Here is a 14,077-nt window from a genome sequence, read left to right as displayed (position 1 = left end):
TTCCCTTTCACCAATATATAGTGGCCATCTTTGTCTTTTTTTACTTTTGCTGGTTTAAAGTTTGTGTTATCTGAGAATCCTACTGGTTGGCTTTTTGAAGAAAAAGTGTGCTGGTACCCCAGGCATGCCCCACGGACCTTTCAGTAAACATCAATCAGTGCTGAACTTCTCTCTAAAGCTTCCAACACCTAAGGCCTTGGATATTTATTTAAATCTTTGAATAAGAAAGCAAGTCCTTTGATCTTCTAGAGAAAATCTTTTTCTTTGGACCTAGCTTGAACAGATTTATGCCAAATGACACTGGGTGAGTTTGTAAATATGTATTCAATAAATAAGTAAATAGTCCCTCTATACAAGCAGAAGTCATAACTTATGATAGTTTTTTGGCGAAGGGGGCTAAGAGAATGACTCTTTTCTGATTACATAACCCCGGGGGTGGAAGCTTTTCTGTAAAGTTCCAGATGGGGAGTATTAATATTTACAGCTCTGCTGGAACTACTCAGTCTGCCACTGTATCGTGCAAGCAGTCACAGACAATGTGTACGTGAATGGCTGTGGCCGTGTTCTAATAAAACTTTATTTACAAAGACAGGTGGTGGGCTGGCTTTGTCCTTGGGTTCTCCGTTTGCCGACGCTGATAGAGATGTGCCCTGGTTTTCACGGAGGTGTGAGCCATTTCCAGGGTTAGCACTCGGGTTTGCTTTCAGTATTCTGTGTTTCAGTGTCATAAATAACACTGCTTGGAATTTGCTTAGAGTTTTTTCCTTAGAATGTGTTCCTTGGAATTGGGATGACTGTGCCCAAAAATGTAGGCATTTGTGAAGCCGGGTTTTCCGTGCACGCTGTAAAACTGGCCCTCGGGCTGTGGTTTGCCGACCCCTGGTATAACTCAAGATCAGCTCTACAGAATGTGGGTGAATCGGCACTTTTGATCACTTTCCTTCCCTCGTTTTAACGTGCGACATACTCTGCTCTGAGGTGAAGATATTTAACGGTCTGTCAGGTGACCGAGAGATGGAATCCTGGCACCGGAGCGATCATTCATTCTTTCGACAGATCTGTAGGAAGGCCCGCCTCTCGCCGGTACGAGCGGGTGCTGAGGACCCGGCAGTGAAGGGCTGGGCAAGCCCGCCCGGCCCGGGGCGGGGGCGAGATGCGCTGATCTCCCCTGAGATGCCAGGCCCCGTCCGCGGCCGTGTCTGAGCTGTCGGGGAAGACGCGGCTTCCTAGCAGTGGGAAGGAGGATCGGCTTTCTGTGTTAGCGGAGGAGTTGCTAGAGCACGGGTCACGGCTGTGCTCTAGAAGAGTCACCACTAAGTGATAGCCGCTCTTTTCCTTCCTTTCTTTATTAAAATTTTTAACGTCGTTTTTCATTGTTGTAAAATACATACAACAAAATTTCCCACGTTAATCATTTTTAAGTGTCCCTGTGGCATTCACTGCATTCCTAACGTCATGCAACTGTCACCTCGATCTATCTCCAAAACGTTCCATCAACCCGAACTGAAACTCTGTCCCCGTTTAACAACCACTCCCCACCCCAATCCCTCCAGCCCCTGGCAACCTCTAAGCTCCTTTCTGACTGTGGGAATTGTCTATTCTAGATGTTTCACAGAAGTGGAGTCACGTGCTCCATGTCCCGTGTCTGGCTTTGCTCACTTAGCGCCGTGTTGCCGAGGTTCATCCGTGTTGTGGCGTGTGTCAGCGCCTCGTTCCTTTTTATGGGTGAACAACAGTCCCTTGTGTGGATGGAGCACATTTTTTTGTTTGTCCCTTCATCTGTTTTGTGGACACTGGGCTCGTTTCTGCCTTTTGGCCACTGTGGCTAGGCCACTGTGAGACTGGAGCACAGGAATCTGTTTGCGTCCCTGTTTTCGGTTCTCTGGGGACATATCTAGAGTGGGATTGCTGGGTCACGTGGTGTTTCTACGTTTAACTTCTTGAGGAACTGCTGTTTTCCTTTCTTTAAAGTTGCCTTTTCCATTCCTTCCTCTTCAGGGGATAACCCGCTGATCCCGCTGGAAAACATGGAGGATCTGGTGGAGCATGTCGCTCTGGTTCACGAATCCGTGGGCCAGTTCAGCAAACGATTTCTGCAGAAACTGAGACGCAGCAACTACGTGACTCCCAAGAACTACCTCGATTTTATTAACACCTACTCAAAACTGCTGGATGAGAAAACTCAGTATAACATAGGTGAGACCTGGGGGTGGGACGGTTAACAGAGGTCATTTCCGCTGACGAGTAAGGGTTCAGGCACTGATCTTTTCTTGAAGCAGATGTTTCTTAGCAAGGTGAGGCCAAGCAAGGCACGTTTTGGATTTTGCATTTTGGAGTAATTCTTCCGTGTGGGCAGGGCCCTGGCGTGCTCTGTTTCATCTCAGTGTTGGGCCACACACCTTGTCGCTCTATGTTTCCACCTCATTAGAGAGACTGCTCAATGCAACGTGCTCTGTTAGGAAGTGGTTCTGAAAAATGCTCTGGCGCTGGCTGTTGGCCAAGGGACAGGCCGCTTTCAGACATATATTCATGGTGGCCGGCGCCATCCCAGTATGGCAGTGGCGGCGCCGAAGGATGCGTGACGTCTCCTAAAAATGATTTTTTTCCGGTGAGCCCATGTTTGGTGAATCCCGGTGAGCGCTGGCTCGCCCAGGTGTGTTCAGAACAGCACCGGCCTTGACGGTGAACCCGGCTGCTCTCTCCTCAGCCCAGTGCAGGCGTCTGGAGGGGGGCCTGGACAAGCTCAAGGAGGCCACCATTCAGCTGGACGAGCTGAACCAGAAGCTGGCCGAGCAGAAGATCGTGCTGGCGGAGAAGTCGGCCGCCTGCGAGGCCCTGCTGGAGGAGATCGCCGCCAACACCGCCATAGGCAAGCGGCGGGCAGCGAGGGGCGGGCCCACTCCCGAACAGGGCAGCGTTCCACTGGGGCCGTCCTTGAGAAGTCACTCGGTGGCACTGAGCGTGGCGTCTCTGACACTCTGATTCCTGTTTCTTTCTGAGCTCCCGTCCAGCCAGTCCTGTCCCCCGTCATGAGCACCGAGACTCTGCCAGCCATTGGGCCCTGAGCAGGTGGCTCGAGGATTTGACGGGGTGTGGAAAAGTCCGTTTCTTGACCTTCAGCGAGCTGGCCAACTAAGTGCCCGGGGGTGAGATGACCAAAGCCGGAGTGTCCTCTGTGTGGGGCTGTCTTAGTTCTCCCTGAAGCTGTTTCCAGGTTCTCTCTTGGGCCCCTGCTCCTGGTCTTCCTGGCTGAGCAGCTGTGCTTGCCCGGGCTGTCCCGCTCCTGGGGGTTTGCCTGTCCCAGGTCTCACAGGGGACAGCTCCCTGGTCTCGCGCTCTCTCTCGACATCTTTGGGCTCCTGTCTCTTGCCAGCATCTTACGTCATCAGAATCCTGGTTTGCACCCTGTGCGGCCAGTTCCCAGGTGCAGAAGCCACCTGACTTGCCCGCCCCCCTTCTTCCAGTCCACACGTGTGTGGCTTCTAAGCGTGATCTTGGTTCAGTCCCGCTGTCACTGCACCAGGCCTGTGCATGGGATCCGCCTTCCGCCGCTCTGGTGACGGCGCCCCAACCTGGCCTTGGCAGCCTGCCTCTCCCCATCCCCGCGCGTGCCGTCGGGATGGACGCTCCAGCCCTGGCAGCCCACCAGATGGTTCTCCTGGCCTGCACATTCGAATCGGCCAACGCGAGACTGAAGATAACTTGCGTTCGTTTATCCCGCGTCAGCGCCGTGAAGAGACGGTGCGCCGGGCGTCCAGCCCGGGTCCCTGGAGCTGCCCGCTTGCGTCTTTCAGCGTCCTCCTCTTCTCTGAGCTACTCTCTCTCCTTGCGCAGATTTTCTTAACCTGACTGTTGCTGGTTTCTGCAGCTTCACCGACCGCGATCCCTTCCCTGCCATTCGTGGCAACTCCTGCTGCCGTTTTAATGCTGAACGCTCAGTGAGGCCGAGAAGGGTCCCTGTCGATCCGTGTCACCTGGCCCAGCTCATTTCTCAGGACGCCCTGTCCCCTGCTCGCAGTATCATTCCTTCATGCCCACGTGACTCGCACAACAACTTATTCTTTTTTCCCCTTTGCTTTGCTCAAAGAATACCCTCCTCCTTGCCTTCCTAGGCGCGTTTCCTCTTCCAGAACTCTGATCAGATGCCTCCTTCCTGCGCAGCGCCACTTTGCTTTGACCCTTCTTTAGAAACTCTGTATTCCCAAGTGCTTGCTGTGCGGATTTACGCGAGTGTGCAAAGACTCTTGCCGAGTCCGCACGCCCTGGACGTAAGACGCGACTGGAAGTGTCCAGCAGGACGCTGTTGTTCCGTGTTTTCATCTGTCCAGTCAACAGATACCGACTGGATGTCAGCTCTGTGTCAGATGCCGCGGTCGGTGGGTGGGGACTGAATGAGACACAGCCACTGCCTTAAAGCAGCTCGTGACCAAGAGATCCCCTCCCCCGATGCCCAGGCTGCAGTTGGACTGAGGGTGACCTGTTTGCCACTCCCACGTTTAGTGGCTTTCCCATCTGTGGCTGTTTTCCCTTCCCTATTGCCATCATGCTTGTCCAGGGGCGCTGTGCTCCCACTTGGAATTTTGAAGGTAGCCTCATCTGGGATCTCTGCTTCCAAGCTGCCTGTCCCTATCAGGACTATTTTGGAAACTGAGCTCACAGTGACATAAGCTAAAGTGGAAATGCATTGATTCAGAGGTAGGCTGGCTTCAGGCACAGCTGGATCTAGGGGCTCAGCTGTGTCAGTGAGAATTGGTCCTTTCCCTTCCTTGGCTCTGCTGTCTTCTGTTTGGGCTTCATCTCAGGCCACAGGCCCTGTCCCTGCTGAGAGTATGGGAGCCTCCAGCACAAGGCTGGCATCCCACTGGCGTAGCATCCAGGGGTGCATTTACGGCTACCTACGGTGTTAGTGTCTCATGGCTGCCGTAACAAAGTACCACAAGCTGGTGGCTTAAAACAACAAAAATGTATCTCTCACGGTCCTGGAGGCCTCAAGTCTGAAATCTAGTATGGGCAGGACCTAGGAGAACCCTTTCTTGCCTCTTCCGGTGTCTGGTGGCTGCCGGCAACACTTGGCCTTCTGTGGCTTGTAGGTGCGTCACTTGGATCTCTGTCTCCATCGTCACACGACCTTCTTCCCCGGGTCTCTTCTCGTGGCCTCCTTATAAGGACCCAGTCATTGGATTTAAGGTCAGAGTCAGAGTGGCTGCCTGGAGTCCGAGGCCCAGACGCAGTGAGGATTTCTGCCCCACCAGGAGGGCCTGGGGACGCCACGTTGGCCAAGCTCCCTAGACCCCTGGTGCAGAGCGACCTGAGGACCGCACTTGGCCTTGGCCCGGGAGCCAAGTGCACCCTCCCCGCTCCCGGTGGCTTTCCTGACCTCCCTCTCCCCCTGCAGCGGAGGAAAAGAAGAAGCTCGCAGAAGAGAAGGCCATGGAGATAGAGGAGCAGAACAAGATCATCGCGGTGGAGAAGGCCGAGGCCGAGACGGCCCTTGCCGAGGTCATGCCCATCCTGGAGGCCGCTAAGCTGGAGCTGCAGAAGCTGGACAAGTCGGACGTGACGGAGATCAGGTGAGCGGTGCAGCCTCCCAGCGTGCCCTGGCCACACCTAGGGTTAGGAAGGGCTCCCGCCGCATGCTAAGCACTCTCCGCGGGGCACTGTCATTGCCGTCATTTGCAGATGAGGACAGGGAGGCCCGGGGCCCTGGTGGCTGTCCCCCCAGACCCCCACGCCCACCAGTAGGGAGCAGGGCTGGTGTCCTTGAACCCAGGCCAACTCACAGAAAGAGGCTCCAGGATGGGGCTTCCAGGGAGGGATGCAGCGTTGTAAATCGGTCCCCTTCACAGAAACGAGCGTCTGCTCTAAACCGCGGCGTGGTGCTCAACACGGGCCAAGCCCTGCGGGAAACAGCGCGGCGAGGTGCGCCACGCGCCGTGGCCAGATGGGCGATGCCCTGATCGGTTTCTAGCCAAATGGGCTCTCAAGGGGTGGAAGAGTGGGTCGTTACCGTGGCCCCAACAGCTTGCAGATCGATCTGTAAAGTGACTCCATCCCCTACAGCCAGGGTGTCCGTCTGCTCTCAGGGAGAGTGGCCTGGTGTGGAGTGGGCGGGTGAGCTGTCTCCCTGCGGACGGGTCTCCCCAGGGCACCGTTACTGGATTTCGATGGTAAATTTGGTGGCGTGAGCGAAGCCCCAGGAAGGAACGCCGTCCCGGCCTGGTGCAGACTTCCCAGGTTGGGAGCCCCTGCTCTCCCCTCCACCACGCTGCATCGCGTGATTATTTCCAGAAGGGGTTCGGTCCCCGTGGTCCCACAGGCAGGTCTCACCGCTGGGAGACACTCCCGTTTCCGGGTCAGTAGTTGACTGTCCGCCGTGGGCTCCTGGCGGAAGCTCGTTCTCCACGCTTCTCCGTGCTTCCGTGTGTGCCGGGTGGCGCGCCTTGTGGAAGGCCGTGCCTCGTTTTTTCGTTAGTGAAACGTGTGTGAAATTGAACAGAGAATTCAGCTCCTTCCAGGACAGGGGCCCTGAGTCCTTCTTCGGAGGTCACCTGGAGACGCCGCTGTTGTCAGCAAGAAGTCGTTATTTCAGTGTAGTGTTTTGCAAAGTGTGGGACCAACAGAGGTACGAGGATGGACAGTTTCAGTACTGTGTGCTGGCAGTTTAGACTGAGTCACCAGGACAAAGTCTAAATGCAGGGCAAGCCCAGTGGTGCACGGACCATCAACTTACAGTTTCGAGGGAAATATCCGACTGCCAGTTCCGTGATTTGGGGCACCGCTCCCAGATCAGCAGAGTTAAAAACATCGTGAGAGCAGAGAGTTGGGAAGAATTTTTGAAGGAGATTTATGTGAAGAGAAGGGTCTGTGAGTCCCCACCATCGACCCAAGGCGGGAAGTGTAGGGCGGAGGTTCCACAGGATCACTTGGAGAGCTTGACATGTGTCCCCTGCAGTGAGACAGACGTGATGGACAGGTGCCCAGCTCTCCCTGGGAAAGCCAAAGCGGCCTGTGGCCTAAAAGGAGTAATTTTTAAAAATGTTGCTATCAGAACAGGCAGTATTAACACACTCATGCATGGCTCTGCCCCTTATCTGCTGTGTGACCTTTGGCAAGTCATCTAACCTCTCTGTGCTTCAGTTTCTTCATTTGTAAAATGTGGATGATATTTGTCTCCACCATATCAGGGTCTTTCTTTTTTCTTTTTTTTAAGAGGCAATGTCTTGCTCTGTCACCCAGGCTAGAGTGCAGTGGTGCGATCAAGCTCACTGTAACCTCGAACTCCTGGGCTTAAGTGATCCTCCCACCTCAGCCTCCTGAGTAGCTGGGACTGCATGCATGTGCCACCACACCTGGCTAATTTTTAAATTTTTTGTAGAGACAGGATCTTGCTATGTTGCCCAGGCTGGTCTTGAACTCCTGGCCTCACGTTATCCCTCAAAGTGCTGGGATCACCGGTGCCAGCCACTGCGCCTGGCCTGCCAGGTCAGGGTCTGTGTTAGGATCACATGAGCCGGGATGGGACGAGCTCTCAGAACCACGCTGGGCCGTGGACTTGTTAGCCGTTATCGTGGTTCCGGCACCACACAGGAGCGCCTGGAAAAGCCCTCCCGCCGGTCCTCCCTCGGCTTGGTTCGCTCCCTGCTCTGCAGCGGGTCACCACCGCCGTCCAGCTCGCACGTGTCCATCCGGAGGGTTTCTGTGCATGGTACACAAGGGTCTCTCCTGGTCCTGACTTCGATTCCGAGGGTTTGGAGAGCCAGGGATACCTGTCAATCCCTTTTTTCCTTCCTTCCTTTTTTCTTTTTTTTTCTTTTTTTTACTTCAGCATATTGTGGGGGTACAGATGTTTAGGTTACGTATATTGCCCTTGCCCCCTTAGTCCGATTTTCCTTCCTTTTATATAGAAACGGTAACACACTACACATTTTTTTTTGCATCTTTTCTGCTTAGTGATACATTTTGAATATCTTTTGCGTATCGATCTACGATGAACTTCCCCGGCATTTTAAAATGGCCCCATCACATCCCATGGTGTGGCCGTGCCGTGATTTATCTAACCTGCCCCTGCTGAGGGACCTTCGGCTCGTCTCTGGTCTTTTGCCTTTACGAACAGCGTGGCAAAGAACCCCGACCATATTTCATTGTGCACTCGGGCAGGGCTACCTGCGGGACTCGTTTCTGGAGGTGGGAGTGCTGGGTCCAAAGCTGTGTGCGTTCGTGATGTGCACAGCTGCCGCCTGACCCCCCGTGGGGATGGAGCCGATTTCCGCTCTCACCCGAAATCCGAGCGCGCAGCGCCTGCCTTTTCAGGGCCTCACCAACAGAGGGCGCCACCGAACGCTTGGATTTTGCTCATCTTGCAGCTCAAGAGCCGTATTTGTGCCGTTTTAATTTGCGTTTCTCTTATCATGGGTGAGGCTGGCCCTTTTTTCACATGGGGAAAAATGTGTATCGAAGTCACGTGTATTTCCTTTTCCATGAACTGTTTTGTGCTTTGTCCGTGTATCTGTTGGGTTGTTGCTATTGTTGCTTTTCGTTTTTTCTCATCCATTTCCAGAGCCTTTTTGTATAACAGGGAGATTAGCTTTTTCTCCACCACGCGAGCTGCAAATACTTGCCCGGCTTTTGTCACCGGCGGCTGGACTTGTTGATGAGGTTCGTGTGTGTGTTTGCCGTGTTTATCTTTACGTGGCAGATTCGAGCGATATTTTATTTTGTGGCTTTTAGATACTGGGTCGTAGTCAGGCCTCGCCGCTGCAAGATTGCAAAATAATTTCCCCGTGGTTTCTTTCTGTACCTTTATGGTTTGATTTTTTACATCGAAATCTTTTATCGATTGGGGATTTCTTTCCCAGGGTTCCCTGTGAGTTCGGATCCCACTTTGTTTTCTCCAGATGACAACAGTCTGGCTTTCTTCGGGTCACCGGATGGTGAACACAGGGAGGCAGCTCTCACTGCTTGGCAATTTCATAATCCACGAACTCCTTCAGAAACACTGCCTTTCTTTAATACTCAGTGCCCTTTGCAGAAGTCAATAAACGTTAAGGCAGATGAGGAGTGACGAGGATTAGAAGGGGACGTTTCTCCACCATAAAAGCATAAAAGGCTCCCTTTATCACTGGCTTTCTGTTTCACTTTACGTTCTTTCGTGCATCCCGCAGCCGCCGGGGTTATGGCGGCGAGCCCGGCAGGCGGCGTCGTGGCTGCACGAAGCCGGCGGTGTGTTTTCGGGCATCCCGTGCGTGGCGAAATGGTGCAGGAGGTCAGGAGGGAAAGGTCCTGGCTGCTCTGGCAGTGGCTGATGTGGACCTGCCCTGGTCGTGGTCCTGCAGGCCAGAGTGGCGGCTTGAGGACGAGCAGAGATGGCTGGTGCGTCTGGCGTGGAGTAGCAGCAGGCGGGAGTGGGCTTTGTGATGACTGTTTTCTTCCAGGGAGGGCAATATACCATCCGCCCGCCTCTCATCCCTGAGTTTATCTTGCGATAGAAGAAAGGAATCCAGGGAAGCAGGACATCTCTGTTTCTCTGACTAGCAACCTCCGTATCTCACACGCCTCTGTTACCCAGCACTGGGGACCGGGAGGGTCTCTGCATAAATGAGGTCCCAGGGCACGGTCTGTACGCTGACAGCGGAGAACTTCTCTTTTATAGACGTATAGGATTTTGGAGCTGGAAGGTTCTGGTTCAGTGTCTCCACTTTACAGATGGGAGAACTGAGACCCCTGGCTGGTTCCTAACTTGCCCAAGGGCTCAGGACCCTACCCCTCAGGCCGGGGGCTCTTTCTGTCTTGGATCTGAAAATACCTCGCTGATTCTTTCCGGCCCTGATTACTCAGAGAGCAGTGGCCGGGGCCTGGCTTTCATCAACCCTGAAGGGAACCTTTTAAAGCCAGCTGACAGCCTCGCCCGCGTTCGTCAGCGCGGCATAATTGAACCTTTCCCTGGTGACTCAGGGCCATTACTTTAATCATCCGGCTTTGTGCTGAAGTCCGGGTGTCCTCCCTCCTGGCCACTGCCCTGGCTTGTCCTTACGCTGTGCGGTTCCCTCTGCCCCCTCCTGTCTGCAAGGGAGTGGGGGGTTCGGGGGCCAGGAGGGGCGGGCGGGTGACCCCGCAGAAGGTCTCCAGACTGCTCCTCCCTCTGTCTCTGCCTGTCTCTGTCTGTCTTACTCTGTGCCTCTGTCTGCCTCTGGCCCTTTCTGTCCCTCCTGCCTTCTCTGGCTCCCCCCAGCCTCCTGGAGCAGGGCACGAAGGCCTGGGCTCCAGCCTGCCTCCCTGCGCTGCATCCGCGCACTCCAGAGGCCTCTGTCTCCTGCTCTGCTCGCCACCTTTTCCTTCCTTTCCTTTTTTCCTTTGTCTTTTCTGCATCGTTCTGCTCCGTCCGTCTCTGCGGCTTTCGTTGGCGCGGCCCGGCCGCGGGAGCTGGCGGGTGCCCGCTCTGGGAGGCGGCTCGGTTCCTTCTCAGGCCTTGGCACCAAGGCAGTCTCCGGTGTCTCCTGGGGCCTGGTTCTCCGGAGGGTCGAGGGCGCTGGGCGTCCGAGTGCTGGGGAAGCAGGGCGACGGGCTCGCTCGTCAAAGCCAAAGAAAACAAATTTGGGGCAACGCAGCCTGGAAAGAGCCCTAGAGGCAGGGACCCCGGACCTCCCAGGCTGTTGTCCGAACACACGGAGCCCTGTTTCTTCATCTCATAAACGGGAAAAGATGATGACGATGATGACAATAATGACAGCAGCCACCACTCAGAGTGAGGAGTCACCCCAGGGTGTAATTAAGACACAGATTCTCAGGCTCCGCCCTGGCCCGGGGGTGGCCTGGGTTTGTATTTTAACGACCACCCCCATGACTCTGGTGCCTGGCTGGGTCCCAGGACCCTGTCCCTGTCCTCAGGGCAGCTGCCACCCTGGAGCCCAGTCTGTGCTGGGATCTGGCTCCGTTTGCGACCATGCGGTGCCACCTCCCGGGAACGACTTCCGGGTGAACCGTCGTTCCTGGAGCTCTTTTGGGCCGGCCGCTGCCGCGACCGGGGCTACCGTGTGCCTCTGTCCCCTGCCAGGTCGTTCGCTAAGCCCCCGAAGCAGGTGCAGACGGTCTGCGAGTGCATCCTCATCATGAAAGGGCACAGAGAGCTCAACTGGAAAACCGCCAAAGGCGTGATGTCTGACCCGAATTTCCTGAGGTCTCTGATGGAGATCGATTTCGATTCAATTTCCCACAGCCAGGTTAAGAATATCAAAGGTGAGTGTGCTCAAATGCGGGAACAGCCAGGGTTGACCTCGATTTGGCGTCTTGGTCTCTGGGACGGGGATGGAGGGCAAGGAGGGGACTTGTCACAGGCAGGCCCTCCCCTGTGGTCAGACGGTACCACCGAGGCCCTGCAGATGGAACGGGAGACCGACTGTCCCCAGAGGAAGTGACGCCCATTGGTGAACCAGGGAGAAAGGCTGGGGATGGGCGGTGGCAGCGGATGCCGCTGGATGCCGGGGTCCCGCTGGCTCCAGCTCTCCCAGCCAGGAAACAGGAGCTTCTCACCGGGACGCGGCCCAGCCTGCCTTCCGTGCAGCTCGTCCGACGCGCACGGTGGTGCAGAGCGGTGGTCTGGCCTTGACTTCGCGCCTTGCCCCTCTTGTCGGTATAAAGTCTTCTGCAGGGGCCTGGCCAAGGGGGAGAGGCCCACACCGCCCACGGCCGGCCCCTGCATCTTTGGCGACAGAACCCCGAGTTCCCTTTGAGCCCGATTGCTGACCCTGCCGGCGTGCAGCCAGGAGGAGCGGCGCTGTCCTTGGCAAACAGCAGTGCGAGCTCACACCGTGTTTGGCGGTTTGCGTAGAGCCTTGTTGGCAAATGCTCCTTCTCAGCCCCTTAGAAACAAAAGTAAATCAAACACAAACAATAACAACCACCACCAAGCCCCAAGGCACTCCCGGCTCTGATACCCACTGGATGGATTTCCATTCATGTGACGTGACTCCTGGGGTGAGGCGCAGGTGGAGGTGATGGGTGACCCGCAATGGCCGGCAGGTCCCAGTTAGCTGCCTGCGCGGAGCTAGCCTGGTGCGCAGTTGGGAGTCCCCATCATGCCCTGGGTCCCCAGGTCTTCTGGGCGTCCTCGGACGTCCGCTCGCGCACTGTGGGTTGGCCCACGCTGTGGTCCCAGGAGCACTGCCTGCATTCTGCTCGCCGCGTGACCGCAGAGTAAGGAATTTGCTACGCTTGCTTTGCTCGTAGGTAATTTATCCCTCTTTTATTGTCCCAAGCTGAAGCTTGCCACTCATAGGAACGATTGCGCTTTTGACTTCAGGCCTCCTGAAGACTCTCAACACCACGATCGAGGAGATGGAAGCCGTGAGCAAGGCCGGGCTGGGAATGCTGAAGTTCGTGGAGGCTGTGATGGGCTACTGTGACGTCTTCAGAGAGATCAAGCCCAAAAGAGAAAAGGTATCGCCCACCCCCCGAGACGGATGCGCCACTGCCGAGAGACCGATTGGAGTCAGAATTATACATGTTCACAGCTTTGCTGAAGAAACTTTGGCAAGGTTCTGGCTTTGCAGAGCGTAAACGGTTCCTTCCCCGCCCCCCATAATGGTCGCCCTGACAGACAGCTCTCATGTAGGCGTGAAGTGGACGGACAGAGCCGAGTCTGAGAGATTTTCAGATCGTGTGTGACGGCGCGGGGTACGGCGCGGGGAACCGAGTGTCTCAGCCGTGGCACTGGGCTGGCCTGGCGTCGTAGGGTGTGTGGCAGCTTCCCTGGCCTCGCCCCACTAGGTGCCAGGAGCCCCTCCTCACCCCAAGCTGTGACATCCAGAAATGTCTTCAGACATTGCCAAGCGTCCCCTGGGAGGCAAAATCGGCCCCAGTTGAGAACAGCTGGGTCAAAGTAGCATGTAGAGCACAGAATACAGAGAGAATAAGGTTGATTGGACCATTTGGAGTCCTACTTGACATTGTCGTATAACCCGGAATTTTATTACTCGGAACACTCGGAACCTGAGTCTGAGAAAACTTAGACCCAGGGAGGACCGGTATTGTCTTCAGTATCCTCCTTTGAATCTTTCATAGAGAACCAGAGAGTCACCCTGCTGTGGCCTCGGCACACGTGAAAAGTAGACCGCCTGCTACCTTGGGTGCAGGAGCTTTTGCCACAAACAGCGGAAGAGGAAACTAAGAAGCCGCAAGCCCCAGTGTAGCCCGTGGTGACCCAGACGGCACGGACGCCATTGGTGTGGATGTGCGTCCTGCCGTGAGACCCCTGCGCCACACGGCCCTGTCCCCATCCCTCTGCCCGTTGTCTTCACTCAGGTGGCCAGGCTGGAGCGGAATTTTTTCCTGACGAAGCGGGAACTAGAACGGATCCAGAACGAGCTGGCGGCGATCCAGAAGGAACTGGAAGCTTTGGGTGCCAAGTACGAGGCGGCCATCCTGGAAAAGCAAAAGCTGCAGGAGGAAGCCGAGATCATGGAGCGGCGGCTGATCGCCGCGGACAAGCTCATCTCAGGCCTGGGCTCGGAAAACGTCAGGTCAGCACGGCTCGCGGGCGCCTCCTGCGGCTCCCAAACGCGCGTCACCAACAGAGTTCCTTGCCGTGCTGATTCTTTATTCCCATTGTGTGTTTATTGAAAAACGTGCGGCAAGTTCTCACTATCTCATTACCGCGTTTACAGTGGCTGATGGACGTTGTATAGACTCCTTTTTTATTAGGTACCGAGTGCTATTCGTTACGTGACCTCTCAGGGCTATGGAGGCAGTAAGCGTAGCCGTGGAGACGGGGAGAGACCAGTAGCATTTGGCCATCTGCCCTGGGTTTTGGGAATGTTTCCTTCTTGGTGACCTTTAGCCGCTGGGTCCGTTCCGGAGGGATCTAGAGGCGGAGCCCGCGTGTGTCTCTGCAGAGATGCCGTGTGAGGGCTGTAGCGGCGTGTTCAGTCCTGGGCTTCAGGCTTCAGTGGGTGGGGCTGTTTGATGCTCATGGGCAAGGCCGTGTGGCTTTTCCACTGGCTGTGACGATAGTTTTGAATCCAGCATCTGTAAACGTGGCATAAAAAACACTGGATTTAGCAACATCCTTCAATTAAAAAAAAAA

At 55.3% G+C, this 14,077-nt stretch overlaps 1 protein-coding gene across 1 annotated transcript in view; it reads left to right on the top strand.

Moving 5' to 3' along the window:
• The window catches only part of DNAH10 (dynein, axonemal, heavy chain 10), a 127,841-nt gene that overhangs the window by 91,433 nt on the left and 22,331 nt on the right, over positions 1-14,077 (top strand). Inside the window, exons 49-54 of the mRNA XM_012663403.1 lie at positions 1,999-2,196; positions 2,708-2,869; positions 5,396-5,570; positions 11,051-11,232; positions 12,296-12,432; positions 13,297-13,514. Coding sequence (XP_012518857.1) covers positions 1,999-2,196; positions 2,708-2,869; positions 5,396-5,570; positions 11,051-11,232; positions 12,296-12,432; positions 13,297-13,514 — 1,072 coding nt within the window. The remainder of the gene's footprint in view (positions 1-1,998; positions 2,197-2,707; positions 2,870-5,395; positions 5,571-11,050; positions 11,233-12,295; positions 12,433-13,296; positions 13,515-14,077) is intronic.

Source organism: Propithecus coquereli, unplaced genomic scaffold (genome assembly GCF_000956105.1).
Source record: "Propithecus coquereli isolate 6110/MARCELLA unplaced genomic scaffold, Pcoq_1.0 Scaffold81, whole genome shotgun sequence".
NCBI classification, from domain to species: Eukaryota; Metazoa; Chordata; class Mammalia; order Primates; family Indriidae; genus Propithecus; species Propithecus coquereli.
This window is presented reverse-complemented; position numbering and strand designations above follow the sequence as displayed.